The sequence below is a fragment of the Abramis brama genome (genome assembly GCF_963993115.1).
Source record: "Abramis brama genome assembly, chromosome: 16".
Classification (NCBI taxonomy): Eukaryota; Metazoa; Chordata; class Actinopteri; order Cypriniformes; family Leuciscidae; genus Abramis; species Abramis brama.
The window spans coordinates 4,307,940-4,325,756 of record NC_139978.1 but is presented as its reverse complement, the minus strand read 5'-3'; the positions used below and the strand labels follow the sequence as shown (position 1 = coordinate 4,325,756).

At 37.8% G+C, this 17,817-nt stretch overlaps 2 protein-coding genes and 1 long non-coding RNA gene across 5 annotated transcripts in view; 2 read left to right on the top strand and 1 right to left on the bottom strand.

Moving 5' to 3' along the window:
- Positions 1-3,397, bottom strand: part of LOC311066118 (tumor necrosis factor receptor superfamily member 14-like) — a 67,124-nt gene extending 63,727 nt beyond the window's left edge. Inside the window, exons 1-6 of one of the 3 annotated variants that reach the window (XM_084087123.1) lie at positions 3,005-3,397; positions 2,041-2,330; positions 1,290-1,415; positions 775-930; positions 523-610; positions 264-448 (exon numbers count right to left, since the gene is read on the bottom strand). In XM_084087123.1, the coding sequence (XP_083943249.1) occupies positions 264-448; positions 523-610; positions 775-930; positions 1,290-1,415; positions 2,041-2,167 (682 nt within the window). In that variant the 5' untranslated portion in view covers positions 2,168-2,330; positions 3,005-3,397. Of the gene's footprint in view, positions 1-13; positions 449-522; positions 611-774; positions 931-1,289; positions 1,416-2,040; positions 2,331-3,004 lie in introns of all 3 variants that reach the window. The other 2 variants (XM_084087124.1, XM_084087125.1) reach the window with 2 other exon arrangements.
- A 2,054-nt stretch (positions 3,398-5,451) lies between these two features.
- LOC311066501 lies at positions 5,452-6,246 on the top strand. The gene is made up of 2 exons (XR_014603089.1): positions 5,452-5,627; positions 5,834-6,246. It is a non-coding gene; the product is annotated as an uncharacterized lncRNA (long non-coding RNA).
- A 1,656-nt stretch (positions 6,247-7,902) lies between these two features.
- Positions 7,903-10,061, top strand: LOC311066500 (uncharacterized protein). The gene is made up of 8 exons (XM_084087730.1): positions 7,903-7,971; positions 8,050-8,138; positions 8,224-8,326; positions 8,410-8,546; positions 8,632-8,692; positions 8,761-8,979; positions 9,181-9,299; positions 9,611-10,061. The coding sequence occupies exons 2-7, from the start codon at positions 8,119-8,121 to the stop codon at positions 9,274-9,276; spliced, it is 636 nt and encodes a 211-aa protein (XP_083943856.1). The 5' UTR covers positions 7,903-7,971; positions 8,050-8,118; the 3' UTR covers positions 9,277-9,299; positions 9,611-10,061.
- The last annotated feature ends 7,756 nt before the right edge of the window (positions 10,062-17,817 follow it).

Genomic DNA, 17,817 nt, shown 5'->3' with positions numbered 1-17,817 from the left:
AAACTTTCAATACCTGCATTCCTGTATGAACAGAAGAGAGACAAAATTATAATTTAATCAACATTATATTACTCGCTGCATCACCCTCTTTTTTCTAACTGTAGCAAATATAGTGTATATGAATGATTGTCAACAAGTATTCCAGCTCCATGACTGTATTTATTTATTTATTTAATTTGGCTGAATTTACATAGAAATTATATGAAAAACAACTCTATATCTCATACTACAAAAACGTTCTGAACAAATTAATTAAAGCTTACCTGACTGATGAGATTGTCTCTTCTTTCGCATATGTTTGATTGTAAGAACACTTATTACTGTAATTATTATTATCACAGTAACTGTAACACTAACAGCAATGGCTGTAACATTAGGGAGTTTTCCACATTCAGTGTCAGACGACTGTGTTCCTGGATTTATTTCAGTAAGTCCCAATGCTTCACACCTGTGAATAATATCCAGGATCAGATGTAAAATGATGAGCAACAGCACACACCAACAGTATAAGAGAACACTTACTTTGTGTGTGGTTTACAGGATGATAAAGAGCCATTTGAATATGTGTCAGCTTTACAGTCGGCACATACTGTATCTGTGGAGCCAGTGCCTGTAGACAAGGGACATATAGTTACATAAAGATGTTGTTTAAAATAAAATAAAATAAAATGAATAAATGCTCTTGTTTCCTTAACTGCAACTAATGCAGCACAGATAACAATAAACAGCATTTCATGCACTGTCCATGCATCTTTATATAATGTGATCATTTACCTGCTTGTCTGATGTATTGTCCAGGTCTGCATTCAGAGTGTTGCACAGCGAGTCTACAGGAGTGTTTCTCTCTTTCAGTGCAGAAGAATCTTTCCAGTGGCTCACACACAGCATCTGACGACCGAGTGCAGGCTTTACTCACTCTTAACCCAAGGTCTAAGATAGAAATGTGTCAGCAGAAACCATATTACATTAGTTACTGTAGGAACCCATGAACCCAAATAGCTTGCATCTCTTTAGATCAGTGGTCTCAAACTCATTTCCTGGAGGGCCACAGCTCTGCACAGTTTAGCTCCAACCAGCTCCAACTCACACCTGCAAGGAAGATTCTAGTAATCCTGAAGACTTGCTTAGCTGGATCAGGTGTTTGATTAGGGTTGGAGCAAAACTGTGCAGAGCTGTGGCCCTCCAGGAATTGAGTTTGAGATCACTGCTTTAGATGCTAGATCACCTCTTAAGTAAATTATTAACTTTTAAATTTTCGGATGAACAAATTTAAAGGGGGAAACACTCACTTGAATCACACTCTGTACATTTAAAGCATTTTGATAAGCCGTTGGGTTCATCAGTATAAGTGTATTCAGGGCATGGAACACAAGTTGTGCTGGCATCATGTGTGCAGTCCAAATAAACACGGTTTCCTAAAAAGCAGCACATAAAATTTGTTATTGAATTTCAACAGAAATCACTTAATAATGTGATGCAAAATGCACTGTCATGGTAGCCTGAGATAGCGACCGTTTTCCTCCGGCCTCAAAACAGCCGGCCAATCAACGAACAGAGGGCGGGCTGATTGTACTGTGGATGCGTAGATTTACTTCACATAATTTAGTTCACTCCGGTATTTCGCTCAATGGTTTTGTTTTCGCATTATATATACTGACTATGATCATACATGTGTTTACAGTGGAAGTTAGATGTGGCTGAGCATGTGCATAATACAGTGATTGGCTTACGGGTAACCAATGATTTTAAACTTCAGAGAATGTCTGGTATGGTATTACCAGGCTACTGTCATGGTATTCAGACTTTATAATTTAGGGTTTTTTTCACAAACCAAACAAATGCTTTTATACAGAAAAAATATATTCATTAATGCAGAATACAGCAGATTATCATCACTGACGTAATAACGTCACAAACTTGCAGTAAAAAAACATATTGATAAAGAATTAAAAAAAAAATCTAAAATTAGAAACTTTGAAATTATACAAATTGTGTAAAATATGTAAAGTATATGGTATAACTTTTTATTATCAGTCTTACCAGGAGCACACATTGGACAGCATTCCCCATTTGTCTCATATTCAGCAGGAGCACATCGACAAAAGCAAAGTTCATAGTAAAGTGGAAGAATAACAGTAATGAGAAGAATAATCCTTAAAGTGGACATGAATGTCCTCAGCCTTCACAGTAGCGGTGTCGTTTGCTGCATGGTCTGATGTCTGAAGAGTAGCTGACGGCAGGACTCAAGACAGCCGTTCAAAACTCAGATCTTGTGCAGGTTGTGTTTCCCACAAGCATCTTGCAGACATATCCATTCTCTGTCAAACAAACTAAAAACAGAAAGAAAAACAAGAACAAGAAATTAATCACCTCACTGTGAACTTTGTTTTTTCAAATAAAAGCACTTTTGTCTTTTTTGTATATTTAGGAAAGAAATCTCTCATTAGTTTACTTCCATCATTTTTAACATTTTCCTTAAAACATCAAAAACTTTTCCCACCACAGTGTCATTTCCACTGACATTTTTAAACATTTCGAGGAATAAAAGAGACAAATCTTTGTTGTGCTATAGGTACAGTATTCGAAATGCAGTCTTTTAAAAAAAAAAATCATGTTTTTTTTCATAATAAATACTAGTATGGAATAAATAAACACAATAATTCTTATTTTATTATCATGGCATTAAGCATATCACCAAATCAAGTTTTTATAAAACCACATAAGAAGCAAAAAAAGCATTTTAACAGAAATGAAACCAAGTGTGCGGAGCAGAAGGCAAAAATACTTTCACTTTAGAACATGTGAACGAAATTCAGAAATAACACGTATAAGCACTGTAGGATCAAAGCGACTCATAAAAGATAAAGGCACACATAATTTGGCCAGTTGTCGACTGCTTTTAAAATACGGACAACAAAAGCTTATTTTGTGCCGCGATTATTTAGGCTAGTAGTTCAAAGCTCCAGGTCAGCTGCAGATTTTCTAAAAATCTTAAAATACTTACCTTCTGATAGGCTATATATATTCACGTCTGTTTCTTTCACATCACAACACTGGTCAGAGAGGGTTCGTTCGTCTAAAAATCGGCCGCAAGAAGTTTTTGCCAGTACCTGACAGGTTTAGTCTCACTAGATTTGTGTTTCGGTTAATCCCCAAGAGGGAAGGAAGTTATGTGACATTTGAACCGAGGCGTCGGAGCCAGTGTTGCCAACTATTTTCAAATGTCGCTAGATTAGAGTTGTGACGTTCGCGAACGAACCGATTCTTTTGAACGGCTCATAAACATGAACGATGGGAGCCGAGTCGCGGCTGGAGGGGAGCCGTTCTTTCTGTCGTTCTTTTTTTCCTATGCGTGTTTCACACATGCACACAATTTAGCTCCTCCGCGAGACAGAACAGTTATAGGGGGAGGGGCGCACCCAGCGCAGGGGTGCTGGAACTGCTTTGTATTTATTTACATTGCATTTTGTGTTCATTTAAAACTTGAAGGGGCTGATCTCTTATTTGCAAAGTTTACAGTAATTGCTGGCAACATTTGGAGGTTACTGATGTTTGTCCAAAAAGTAGCTAGATTTGTCGCTAGTCGCTTTTTTGAAAAAAATGTTGCTAAAGGGGTCTGAAAAGTCGCTAAAAATAGCGACAAAGGCGCTAAGTTGGCAACACTGGTCGGAGCGTGTGTCGAGAAAAAGTGGGCGTGCCAGATGAAGCCGCGATTCGAGGCTTGTGTTGTTAACGTGAAAATCACGTGACTAATGACAAACGAGGCTTCGGTTTGTGTGGATACGTCATCGGTTCGGTCTGTTTTATACTTCTGCGTCGAACTGCCGCCGTAGCTACGTCGTAGGCTGTGTGTAGCGCGCGTACCCTACGGCGTACCCTGACGTGCACCTCTCCAAAAATGTAACAACGCGTCAATTCTACGCGGACACAAGCGCGGTGATTGGTCTGCCAGAACCCCTCCCTCGGGGTTTCACATGCTCCCTAGGTGCGCGTCAACGCGGACAACGACACAGAAGTATAAATTAAAACCAACACGTTTCCTACGGCGTATAGGCTCCGGCGTAGGTCCGACGCAGAAGTATAATGAGGCCTTTAAAACCAACACGTTGCCTACGGCGTATAGGCTCCGGCGTAGGTCCGACGCAGAAGTATAATGAGGCCTTGAGTGTCGCTTCCGGATAAAAGGCGGTTCGAAACTCACGCCTCTTTGTGGGTGTTGTCAGGAGTAGTAGAAGCAGTTGTAGTGTCAGAGAGTCAGAGAGTTAGATAACTATCATTGTCATTGTTTTGTCATATGTGAGGGCTGTATATTATTACATTATCAGGTTAGAATAGTTATAGTATATTATTATTATAGCAGGCCTAGCTATATTATAGTCTTGTTATATTAATTAGATAAGATTATTTGGATTGGTCTGGATTTTTGCATCTGGACTGGACTGCTTTTTGATTTGGATTGCCCTTTTGGATTTGTTTGCTCTTTGTGACTCTTCCTTCCTGGTAATGGAGCCAGCAAGAAAGAGGGAATCTGGGCTGTCTGGGCTCAACAGAAGCATCAGTGTCCTCATTTGTACCACTGCCATTTTTACGTTCCCCTGCATCCTCTGTTCCTTGTTGTGAAAGGATCTTTTCCAAGGCTAGAGAGATTTTGTCCAAGAAGAGGAATCGTCTAAACCCCAACACACTTGAAATAATTCTGTTTCTCAATAAAAAATCTATTGTAATCCTTCCTTCCGGACTATTCTGTTGCAGTTTACTTTAATCTGTTATCTATAATCTGCTAAATGAATAAATGTACTTTATTACACTCCCTCTAACATAAGCACTGCACTCAACAGTGTCACTGTTGTTGTTCATACTGTCCCTATCCAAACAATTTATGAATAATTAATTAACTGTGTGTGTGACTCTGCACAAGTAAATTCAGACAGAGAAAGATACATATTTTATATTATACACAGTAATGGACAAATGTCTGATCATGTCTTTTTATTATTGCAAATGAAAGGTTACAGACATCAACAGTGAGTACAAAATAAATAAATAAATATTTTTATTTATAAAATATACATTTAAATATAAATATACAAATACATATAAATATCTATTTGTATATTTACATTACAAATAAATATTTTTATTTATAAAAGTATTTTATAAAATATAATTTTTTTTTATAAAAAAAAAAATATTTTTTATAAAATTAGAGAGGTAGTGAGGGAGGGGGGAGGGCGACACTGGTTCAGAATTAATTAATTTTTCTGCTATTTCTTTACACAGTAGCTAGGTGTCACTGAATGAAGGTGTCACTGAATGAAGCTTTGAGTAATGAACCTTTGGCTGAAGCAATGGGCTGCCAGGTGTCAGTGGTTCAGGAAGCCTCATTTTGCCTTCACTAGAAGGAAGTCGACCGGAAGTTGAAGCCGGTGTGATGAACAATCGGGTCCGGTGTGGTATAGTATTCTGTACCCGTATAGTATTCTGTAACCCTGAGGACCCAGTTAGTATGCCAGTAGTATGCCTGATCTAAATCTGTTCTCGCGATAACTTGTAGCTAACGTGAGCTGTTTTAGTGTTATTATGTGGTAGCTTTATGTAGAATGCTAAATCCCGCTGCTATATGCAAGGTAAGATTGAATTAAATTTTATATTGTATATGTAAATCGTGTATATTCTATAGCTAATATTTAAAATCTCAAGTTGCGTCAATAGCAGGAGAAAGACCGCGAAATTTAAAAATACTACTGTTATTGTGTCACGAAATGTAGTTTTAAGAGTTTTTCAGTCGATAATGTAGTTGTTTAAAGCTCAAATATGTTGTTTGTTTATACAGATAGCGCCTATTTAAAAATTTGATCTGACGTTTTCGGAGATGTGAGATCCAAGGGATCACCGGTTGCTCAGCGCTCATGTATCCCGCTTGGAACAGCCTTACCTCGGCTAGAGCTGCTGCTGCTCTCTAGTCTAGTGGAGTGGTTAAACATGAGATATAATTCGTCTTGTGGGACGATCTTTGAAATCATTAATCTATATTTTGTTCCCTGGCAAATCGTTTTGGCTGAGGGCAAAGTTTTAGTTTCATAACTTTATATAACGTTAAATTATTTAGGCTATTTATCTTTAACGTTGTAGCCTGCTGACTTATGTTTGACTGAATCGTTTAATTACTTTATTTCTTGACTTGTATGGCTACTTATACTTTCATAATTGCTATTATTGATCAATAAAACTGAAATTTAACAAAAAGAGACAGGGTTGTGTCATTTTATTTTATATAGCCTATGTAAGAATATTTTAATATATATATATATATATATATATATATATATATATATATATATATATATATGATATCACCAACATGGCATGTATTTTTTTCATGTATGGGATGGGAAGTATTTCAGAGTATCACTGACAAAGGCTCAAAAGAGTCCATGACTTTCTAAAAGATCTTTTAAATACAGATTGTTTGTGTTTTTGTTTTACTTTTAGGACTGGAGAACATCTAGTAATGAGATGTCACTTTTTTCTGTTTGTTAAATGCTTAGTTACGGTTGGGATCTCTGCAAAGGAATACCTTCTCACAACATAGCGACACTTTTTAGTTAACTTAATGAATTACTAACGTAATGATAGCAGTAACACCAAAACGTACTTTGCAAGATTAATCGCTGTTTTATATGGATTAACCCTTTAATGCATAGTGGTCACTACAGTGGACAGCTATTAAAAAAAAAAAATTCTTAAATTTGCACGGGTTTTGATGGCATAGTTGCACATCATCCTCTTCAGTGGACCCACCCTGGTGCATCATCCTATATATTTAAACCAAGTGGCAAGCCTGTCGTTTTTTTTGGGTCGAAAAATAAAGTTTCTTGGATCTTCTTGAAACCTTGGATTCGGATAGAGGGTGCTGATGCGCAGACAGGAGTGCAAGATTGGAGGCTCTAGAGCCTTCCAGAGCTGAGATATGGAGATCCCAGGTAGCATTTGTTACACTGTGCAAAATAGTGGTTTCACGGACAGTGTAATTTTGGGATGACACTTGGTGCTACGGACTCAGGGGAGCCCGCTGAGTGCTGATAAACAGGTTTCATCAAAATATTTCGAAAGCTGAGCTTAAAAACCACCGTGTCCGCGAAGCCACTATTTTGCCGCCAAATAGTGGTTTCGAGGACACTCATTTTTATGCAAATTAAACACTGAAATGACTTGAAAATTAGTGTGATGTGTTCAGTTGAGCGTGCTTAGTACAGTGGGGGTGGTTTAATTAACGAGAATTGATATCACACATGACGGGAGAGCAAAAACACATAAATGTCCCAGATCCAACCTATTCAGAGGATGCAAAATAATGGTTTCACGGACACTGCATTTTTTATGCACATCAAGCACTAAAATGACTTGAAAATGAGTGTGATGTGTTCAGTCGAGTGTGCTTAGTACAGTAGGGGTGGTTTAATTAACGAGAATGAAACTTTTTTAAACACCAAACTTTTCCGCCCGCTCCAGGGGGCCGTGGCGAGATGGAAAATGTCTCCCCCTAGTCGATCGGCCCTTTCCAAGCGGTGTTCGCGAAACCACTGTGGCAAATGCATTCATTTAATGGGTGGGTGGGAGTTTTATAGAAAATTTGGCACGGTGACCCCTGGGCCCGCCCCGATCGACATACCGAAAGCGCCGGTCTGTAGAGCGAAGGCAAAAATATTCACTAACCCTAACCCTAAAACTAACATTTTCAGCCTCTAACATTAATTGGCTAGTAGGAGTTTTATAGAAAGGTCCCAGGGGCCCCAAATTCTAATTTGTCTGAAGGTAAATGAAAATCTATTAATTAAATTTCAGTGGCAGGGGACACATTTACTTACTTATTTACTTAAAAATATTTTAAAGGACCTTGATGAGAATGACCTTATTCCAAGAATTGTTGGTGGACAGAGCCCCGAAAAGGGAAACCACTTCATTTTGTGGGTATGTGTGGATAAAAAAATAAATTTTTGCTCAACAGTTGTTACTCTGGTTAAAGCGGTTTCTGTTTATGTTGTAAAGGTCTTGGATGGTTTGCTGAATCGTATTCGAGTTTACGACCCCACTGGCAACTACAAGTCAATTTCTGCGATGGACCTGGCTATACTATGGTATTATGTGCTTTGTAAATGTTAAAATTGTGATCTTTATTTACTAATGTACATTTATTAATTTCTTTTTTCTTTTGTACAAAAGCAATGCCTTCCGAAATACTTGGGACTTGGGAAAATGGACTGTTGAGTACCCAGAACAGTGGAGGCTGGCTGACTCTAACAACTGTGGGGTTTTGGTTTGTACAGTAAGTTAAAAAAAATGCTTTTATTTATTTATTTTATTTTATTTTTATCTACATTACTTTAACAACTGTGTTTATTGCATTAGATGGCAGAAATGGAGGTGAGGGACAAATGGACCTCTATGAAAAACGAGGTGATACAGGGAGAAGATCTGTGGCATCTGAGAAGATATCACGCATCATCAATGGCAGCATATGCTGTTCAGCATATGACGTATAAAAGGTATGTGTAAAATGAGTGTCCTCATTCATATAAATCAACTTAAAAGTTTAATAAATCAAGTAGATCGTTGATTTTTTAAATTTAGGACAGTCGAGGAGGTGGAAAAAAAAGGAATTTGTTCTCTTGTCAGTGATGCTGAAATTCAGGTACATATAAGACCTTACAAAATTTAAAATGGCTAGATATTGTTTGCTATACTAAATATTTTTTTCAGGAGTTGTTTCAAGGAATTGTGAAAGGCTTGGTGAAACCCACGTGGAACAAATGGTGGCAAATGAAGACTGGGAAAATGGCAAAACCTAAGAGCTTTCATCCAGCCTTGTCAGCACATGTTGAGGAACTTTTAGGACACATCGACAACATTGTGTTTGAGCAAAAGAAGGACAAAAAGCTTGAACATATCGACCTTGTAATGTGTGAATTGATTCCTGAGGTAAGCATTTTATGGGATTGTGTTGGTACAAATAAGTACTCGAATTTTTTATATCACCAAAAAAACACATCATTTTCTCACCCTGGTATCATTTGATAATATGTTGGAAGAAACTGATGGCTGATTTTTATATGTTTTTGTGAACTAACTCATTAAACTAACTCATTAAGTAATTACTTTTTTTTATCTTTTGTTGTACAGATCAGCCTTACAATACTGAGACGAACGGAAGGTTTCAGTCACTTTTGGGCTGATATATCTTATCTTGTGGAGTGTGTCATTAAAATAGCCTTTTAAGCCAGTCCATCCATGGCACCCAGGTTCAACGAGCTAACTACGTCTGCTGCGTTGCACCTTTGGGCTTGCATATCAAAGCAAAAACAGTGAGTGATGTTCCATAGCACTAAAGACTGCAAGTGTACAGTTGCACGTGACGTGTTGTTTGTGTGTTTTTGCAGAGTTCCTCAAGCCAGTCCATCCATGACACCCCTAGGTTCAACGAGCTAACTACGTCTGCTGCGTTGCACCTTTGAGTTTGCATATCAAAGCAAAAACAGTGAGTGATGTTCCATAGCACTAAGGACTGCAAGTGTACAGTTGCATGTGACATGTTGTTTGTGTGTTTTTACAGAGTTCCTCAAGTCAGTCCATGACACCTAGTCCAGCCTCCTCACCTACCAGGTCACGACCGCACCATCTAAAGGGGAAACTGACTGACTGCATCATCTAGGCCTTAGGATGGTTCCACAAAGAATTGACTGCACATACAACATGAATTTACTTCAAACTAAAGATCTGACTTTACATACAGCAAAAGACACTGCATCTATTTGTGTCTCATTAGCTCTCAAAAAACTTTAACCTTACAGTTCATTAAATATTTTACACAGCTAACTCAACATTAATTGTTTTTAAATCTTCACAATATATAGCCAGAGGACTATCACAAAAGTATTTAGAAAAGTAAAGACATAGCATGTCTGTTTAAAGCTGCTTTGTATTGTTGTGTATTTTAAAAAGCTCTATAAATGTCCTAAACCGATGTGCATTTTGCTTGTAGTTTTGTGTTAATAAAAATGTAATATATTACATCTCATAATTCAGTTGAATTCATTATGTATTGTATTGTGTAATTTAATTAAATTTTTATATAAGTTTTGGTTCTCTCATTTTATTACATTAAATGTTATTGTGTTGTATGATGTTCTGTATTAAGAATTAATTCTGACATAAATCATATGCATTAGTACACAAATGACATGCTTGTAATAAAAAAGCATTTTATGCCCCATTGCTTAATAACAAATAACTTTGTCACAAAACATACTTTAAAAATGTTATTTCTTTCAAATAAAAGATTATTATATGAATTAAGGGGTTTGATTAATTACATTAAAAATTGTGATTCCATAATTTTATTATACTGTTCTTTAGTCAAGGCTAGATTTAATATTTATACCCACAAAACATAGCTAGCATTCTGTAATTTATTTAAATGTCTAAACTGGTAATACGAAAAATAGTAATATACACAAATAAGCATTATTTTAAGAATATTTTAATAAATAAAAGTGTACAAAATAATTACATAATTATAATTGCATTACGAATGGCTGTGAATATGGTAAGGCAGTATCAGTGCAGTATAAGCTCAGGAAAAGCTCATAGCACGAATCACGATCATCGGATAACGTTAGCTGTATGCTATGCTATTATCTAAGCTAACTAAAAAACACTACCAACGAGAAATGTTTAATTTCACAATCTATAGCTTCGGTTAAATACTAGTATATGAAACGTATACTTTAGAATACATTAAATACATTAATGATTCGTTATAACGTAGTACAAACGTCTTCTATAATAAAGTGATTTTGTATGATTTGTAACCAGGCACTAAAGCGATTACCCATAAAACGGGCTTTGAGCCAATCGGATTGCTTGGGTCCTCAGCCCGGACCCATTACTATACGGGTACAGAATACTATACCACACCGGCCGCGTGCCACCATCTTGTAGCAGAACTTCACCTGCTGTTAGCATCCCATTGACTTCCATTCATTTTGGCGTCACTTTGACAGCGAATAACTTTACATCTAAGGCGTTTGAAGACTCCATTTGTCCATTATTTATTTCTAAAGAAACACGACAATGTATAAAACGCTCCATTACCTTGTAGCTTATGTTATGGCCCCGTAGAAGCAGTTTTTGTAAAAGTAGGCTAACGATTGCGTCATACCCACGCGACTCTCTGTCGCGCAGTAGAGAGATTACCGTATGGACGGGAGGAGAAGCTCGCGGGCAATCGGGGAGACGTGGAGGCAAAATGACAAAATTATTAATCAGAATACCTAGCAAAAGTTTCTCCTGCTCCTAGCTCATGGACAGCTCCTACTCACACTCTCCGTCTCTGTGAGTTTCGGAAGGGAATATTCAGATTTCTCTTGGCACAGCCACTAGAAGACAGACGGGTTGCTCACGTCACATCTACGTCGTCAAGCTCTGTTTGAGTCTGCGCGTCAGGAACGGAAGTCCTAAAAAATCGCTAAAAATGGGCTTCACTTGTCTCAATTGAGTTCCAATGAGATGGCTCTGTCCACTTGGGTTAAATCGGATTCGGCAGCAGTATCTGGCAGGAAGTCTCTGACGCCTTTTTTGGGGGCACTCAAAAAAGGGTTTTTAGTTCAGGAAGCCTCATTTTGCCATCATTATTATTATTTCCAGAATTATACATTGTATAATAGGCCTACAGCATGCACATATTTCACATATAAGGTTCAAAATGAATCCAGAGCATCGTAAGATACGAAGAACATTACAGGTAACGTTTATATCAAACATGCTAAACAGTCGATTCACACATTAAGGAAAATAAGAAAAAAAGACATATTGGAGAGGAGGTATAGCCTACATGTATAATTAAAATAAAGAGGAATTTATTTTTTTATAGATTCCCATAGTTCTGGTTGCTTTGCGGTTTGAGAGTCCTTGCAGTGTTTCAAAGTAAATCTTCATATCAGCCTTAAAATGGTAAATGTTAGGAATCCTCTTAGACTATTTGTGTATATAAAACTTACCAAGTAATATAATAAGATTGAACATAAAATCGTGATTCTTGTCTAGATCTTTTTTGTCATAATAAAAAAATAAAAACATCCATTTTCTCTGTGTGAAATTTGATTCCACTTAACATATTAAATAAATATTCCACATCAATCAAAAAAATAAATTGCACCGCGAGGAGTCGAGGATCGAGGAGTTAGGAGGCTTCCTGAGGAGTCATGAGCGAGGATACACAGGTGTATCCTATGCGGAAGAGTTTTACCGACTTAAACGTGACGCACGTCTAAATTCTCCTCCCCCTTCACATCGGTCACAATCATTTTAATTTATACTTTACCTTTGCAGTTTATATAAACCACACATCTCACATATTTCAACAGGGTATCTTGCTTTATTATTATTTATTATGAATTTCTTAAATAAACAAACTTCAACAACATAAGGGCAGACACGATAAAGTGACGCTCGAGTGATCCAATGTATATAAAAAAAGTTACATTCGATTCCTCCGAGGAAAGGAAACGAGGATGCAGAAATAAGAAATAAGAAGCACCCATACATTCAAAGAAAAGATAAATAGTTTCAGTATCCTGTTTACAAAATACACAAGATTCAGAAAGGTCATTCTTATACCTTTTAGGAACTGGTTTGTTGGATAAATGTTATGTATAATTTTAAAGTATATTTCATAAAATGTATTATTGATACAATATTTGTTAGCCTATTATAAGTCCAAACAAATCTCCAATTCAATTTTTCAAAATGTTCATTCCAAAAGTATTTATTTCGAGGTGTTGCAGGGCAATGAATCAGGCATCTGAAAAACGTATTATTACATTTACCATCTTTAATATCAACACCATTTAACAATACCTGTTTTTTGAACAGTGATAGCTTATGAGGTTCATTACTGCCTCACAAAAGTCTCAAAAAACCTTCCGGTACTGCATCAAAAACAATCATTTTTGCCATCACTAGTTTAGTCATCTATGGGTGTGATGACCGGATGGGGTCTGCTGCCTTTTACAACCGGAAGTTGGTCGTATGAATAATACCAGAGAAGTTTCACTCTCAGTAAACTTCCGGCTTCTGAACTGGTTGCAGTTCCACTCTGGCTCCACATGAGGGCGCTCACAGGATGAGTGCAGAATGAATGGAGGTCTATGGCGCTATACCCATCAAAATCCTCTTTTCTCAGGATATAATTTTTTGTCTAGTAATTTGAATGTTATAATAATAATAATAATAATAATACATTTAATTTTTAGGTGCCTTTCAGACCACCCAAGGTCACCTTACAAAAAAAATAAAATAGAAGTAAAAATAGAATTAGCTATTTAAAATTTAAAAGTAAAAGTTTAATTAAAAGTAATTAAAAGCAACTAGCAAGCTAATGATGATGATGGGGGGGGGGGGGGGGGGTCTGAAGTCTGGGGTTGCCAGTAATCCTGCCGATGATGAACGGAGTGAGCGTGGGGGTATGTAGGTTTATAGTAGTTCTGTGATATATGAGGGGGCAAGGTTGTGCAGGGCTTTGAATGTCATTAACAAGACTTTGAAGTTGATCCATTGTGATATGGGGAGCCAGTGCAGTTGAATCAGCAGGGGTGTGACATGGTCGGTAGACTTGGTACGGGTGATGATGCATGCAGCTGAGTTTTGGAGAAGTTGGAGCCGGTGGAGTAATTTATTGGGGATTCCTTGCAGGATCGCATTGCAATAGTCGATCCGAGAGGTCACCAGGGTGTTGACAAGAACTTCAGTGGAGTGTTGCGAAAGTGAGGGACGCAGTCTGGAGATGTTTCTGAGGTGAAAATAAGCCGTCCGACAGACATTATTGATGTGGTTGGAAAATGAAAGGGTACTGTCCAAAATAACTCCAAGGCTCTTTACCTGTTTAGAGACTGGTGTTGTAAAGTTTTCTTTGTTCGAAGCAGAGACCAGTGAGACAGTCGGGATCGCGTTCAACAGAAGTTATTCTTTATTGAGAACTCCTCTGTACGCGGCTGTAGAAACTTCCAACATGATCTAACTCTAATACAGTATGCATTGTAGTTATATACATTCCAAGGGGGAGGGATTACATAGAGGTGGAGACTCTGAACAAAGCATGCAAATGAAGTAGGAACACACCCTACTCTGAGTCCAATTGAATCAGCATAACTACTCAAATGATCCAATCAGCCTGACGGTATCACCCATATCTTCACATGATCACAGAGACAAAAGCACAGCTGTACATTGAGCTTACTGGGCAGGAAATGCATAAGGGCAAAGGGTGAGGGTGAGAGTCTCAGGAATTGACTCATTTAGAGAACAAAGGAAAACCAGGTCGGGCAGGAATATCTTGCTGTAAACTCAGTAATCACTTTCTCAGTTTATATACTAACTAAATTAAACATTTAATAAAAATGTAATCCAACACTTCCCCCTTTGAGAGTTCTAATAACTCTCACAAAAATACAAATTTATACACTATAAAGTTCATTCTTGTAACTGGTGTAAGTTGCAGGCACATATAACTTGCTCTGTGTTGTTCATCTGTAATTGCATGCTGACACAGAAACAAAACATGCAATTTAGGGTCCGTGAATTTCTCTGCGTTGTGTATTTTTCATTTTCTTTTGTGATAGTTCGTTCAGCAGTGGGTCTGGTTGTCTTCTTGAGGTTGGGGCTTCATACGCAGATGAGACGGTCGTTGCATATGGATCTCGAAAAAGACATCAAGTTTTATCTGCACACTGTAAGACAGAAAACAGAAAAACAGAGAGCAGTATTTCTTCAAAACACTACGGTTGTAGCAGTTTAAACACTATGGTTCTATCGTTTTCAGAGTCTACTGTTGTCGTTTCATTCTTTCCCTATTTCTTAATTGATTTGACACCTATGGACCAGTGAGATAAGGATGGACTAAATGGGGAAAGGCCTATGAGGTTGTCTTCACCCTGGATTGGCCCCCGACGCCTGTTGCGTCAGTTCTTTCCAGGGCCCTCACTGAACCGTGTCCTATTCTGTCCCTGTGTTGTGTACACACTGTACAGTGTGTGAGAAAATTGGCACATTTTCATTCTCCAGTGAAACATCAGTCTTAATAGACATCATATAGAGCATGGAGGTCTGACTGGAATATTTCTGTGGTATAATATTTTAAGGCTGTGAGTTTTCTGAATGTCCCCCAAACAAAGGCTGTGACAGTCAATAAATCGGTCATCTTTGTTGTAAGTTACTGGGGAGATTAAGCAATCACAGCCTAAATGGTTAACATCTTATCAAGTTGCCCCACGAGTTTAACGAGGAGGGGAGAGGCTGCTTCAGAGTATCAAGCAGGCTAAGCAGAAGCTGAGTAACTTTATTTACATCTTTAAAGTTCTTTTTGCTTTTCCTACACTCATTTCCAAAATGTCCATGCTTGCCACAGTAAGAACAACTGGCTTCTCTAGGACTTTTGCGTTTCTTTGGCTTCTCTGAGTTGACCTTAATGGATGCTGCTGCAATTCTTACTCTCTCTTTGACATCAGAATTTCTTTCCCAAATAGCTAAACTTTCTAGGTTACTTCTGAGAGTTCTTTTAGCCCACGTAATATCTAGGAATGGCAAGGCTGTTCTGTACTCAGCTACAAGACCATCTGCCCAAATTCGGATTAGAGCTCCTTTGTCAGCTAACACACTTTCGGAATCATCCACTATTCCACTGTACGTTACCGCTACCTGACAGAACCTCTCAGTATATTCACTCACAGTTTCTTCTTTCTCTTGTACACAGCTAGTAATCTTTGACCAGTCCACGTTCGGTCCAACAATGTTCGTTAACACTCTCAAAACTCCATCTCTCAATTCATCTTTTCTGGCATTTTGAAACTCGGAATTGTTTACAGCACTTTCAAAATCATTGAATTCTGACTCAGTCAAGATCTGTGATATTAGCTGAGTGACTTCAGCTAGAGACATATCGTAGAGCCGCATCTTTTTGGACAACTCTCTCCTAAACTCAGAAAAATTTCTTTGCACTGATGGCAAACTTTCAGCAATTCTCTCAATATCTTTAGGACATAAAGATGTTTTGACTGCTTGTGGCTGCAATATGGGGGTTGCAAATGAAACTGTATCAACACCTTTTCCCTGAGGCTTTTGTCTAGCTACGCACACTTCAACTGCATTTACATCTGCATTGACATTGTCCTCTATACTATCAAAAGACTGTAAATCAGGATAGCTTTCATCTGACTGTTGGTTTTCTGAGTCACATTTGGTTGAGGCCTTGAGGCCCACCGTTTTCGTGAAACAGGACACTTGAGTAAGCAATTTTTTGTTCTGTTCTTTCAAATTATCTATACATCGAGCTTGTTCTTGTACAATGGATAAGCTAAATTCTCTGTGACAGAAGATAATGCCTTTGACACTGTTCTTGCGAATACTTTCTCCTAGTACCTTCTTACAATCTTCGATTGACCAAACGTTGCCTGGATTAATGCAAAATTTCTTTGTTAAATTCAATCTGACTTCCTCAGTCACGATTGAGTCCATGTGCTCTGATAACAAAGACTTGAATTCACTATCTGTCCAAAAAGGTGTAATCTGTCTAGTACTTTTCCTAAACATTTTTGTGAATTTCTTTGTTACCACACAATCAAAAACATTAAAACTTCTCTCTACTGTCTACAATAGAGGGTACACTTGTTAACACAGCTTAACTATTGTTAACTTTCCAAATTACCACACTTAACTTCCCTGCCGACAAGAACAGAGAATCAACAGAAATAACTAGCACGTAAAGCTAATTCTTCTCTGCCTAAAGCAAAGGATACCAACTATTAGCACTTGATGCTAACTTTCTCTAGCTTACAGATAGGTCTTCTCTAGCAAGAGCATACACATAATATTAACATGTAACTGTTAATCTTCCCTGTCAACAACAGAGGATCAATTTCATCTCTAAAAGAAAACTTTTTAGAGGCTTATCTTTAGTTAACCAAACTCTACAGCTGTTTGTTAACTACTTCTCTGAACGGCGCAGAGGAAAACATTTGTACTGGTCTGCATTGGTTCTTTGAATGGAGTGTAAACTCACCGAATCGTTGGTTGTACAGAAAAATTTCGTCTGGAACTCAGTCAGCTTTGTTGAAATCTTTGAGCTTGAAGTTTCAAGATTCAGTCTGGAACTCAGTCAGCTTTGTTGAGATCTTTGAGCTTGAAGTTTTCAATCTGGAGGAAGCTGGAAAGATTCAGTCTGGCAATCTTTGTCAAATCTTTTGTTGAGCTTGAAGTTTCAAGATTCAGTTCATTGAGCTTAAAATTCTTTGAGTTTCCTTCTCCATCCGGGTCACAAGGCACCATCTGTTGTAAAGTTTTCTTTGTTCGAAGCAGAGACCAGTGAGACAGTCGGGATCGCGTTCAACAGAAGTTATTCTTTATTGAGAACTCCTCTGTACGCGGCTGTAGAAACTTCCAACATGATCTAACTCTAATACAGTATGCATTGTAGTTATATACATTCCAAGGGGGAGGGATTACATAGAGGTGGAGACTCTGAACAAAGCATGCAAATGAAGTAGGAACACACCCTACTCTGAGTCCAATTGAATCAGCATAACTACTCAAATGATCCAATCAGCCTGACGGTATCACCCATATCTTCACATGATCACAGAGACAAAAGCACAGCTGTACATTGAGCTTACTGGGCAGGAAATGCATAAGGGCAAAGGGTGAGGGTGAGAGTCTCAGGAATTGACTCATTTAGAGAACAAAGGAAAACCAGGTCGGGCAGGAATATCT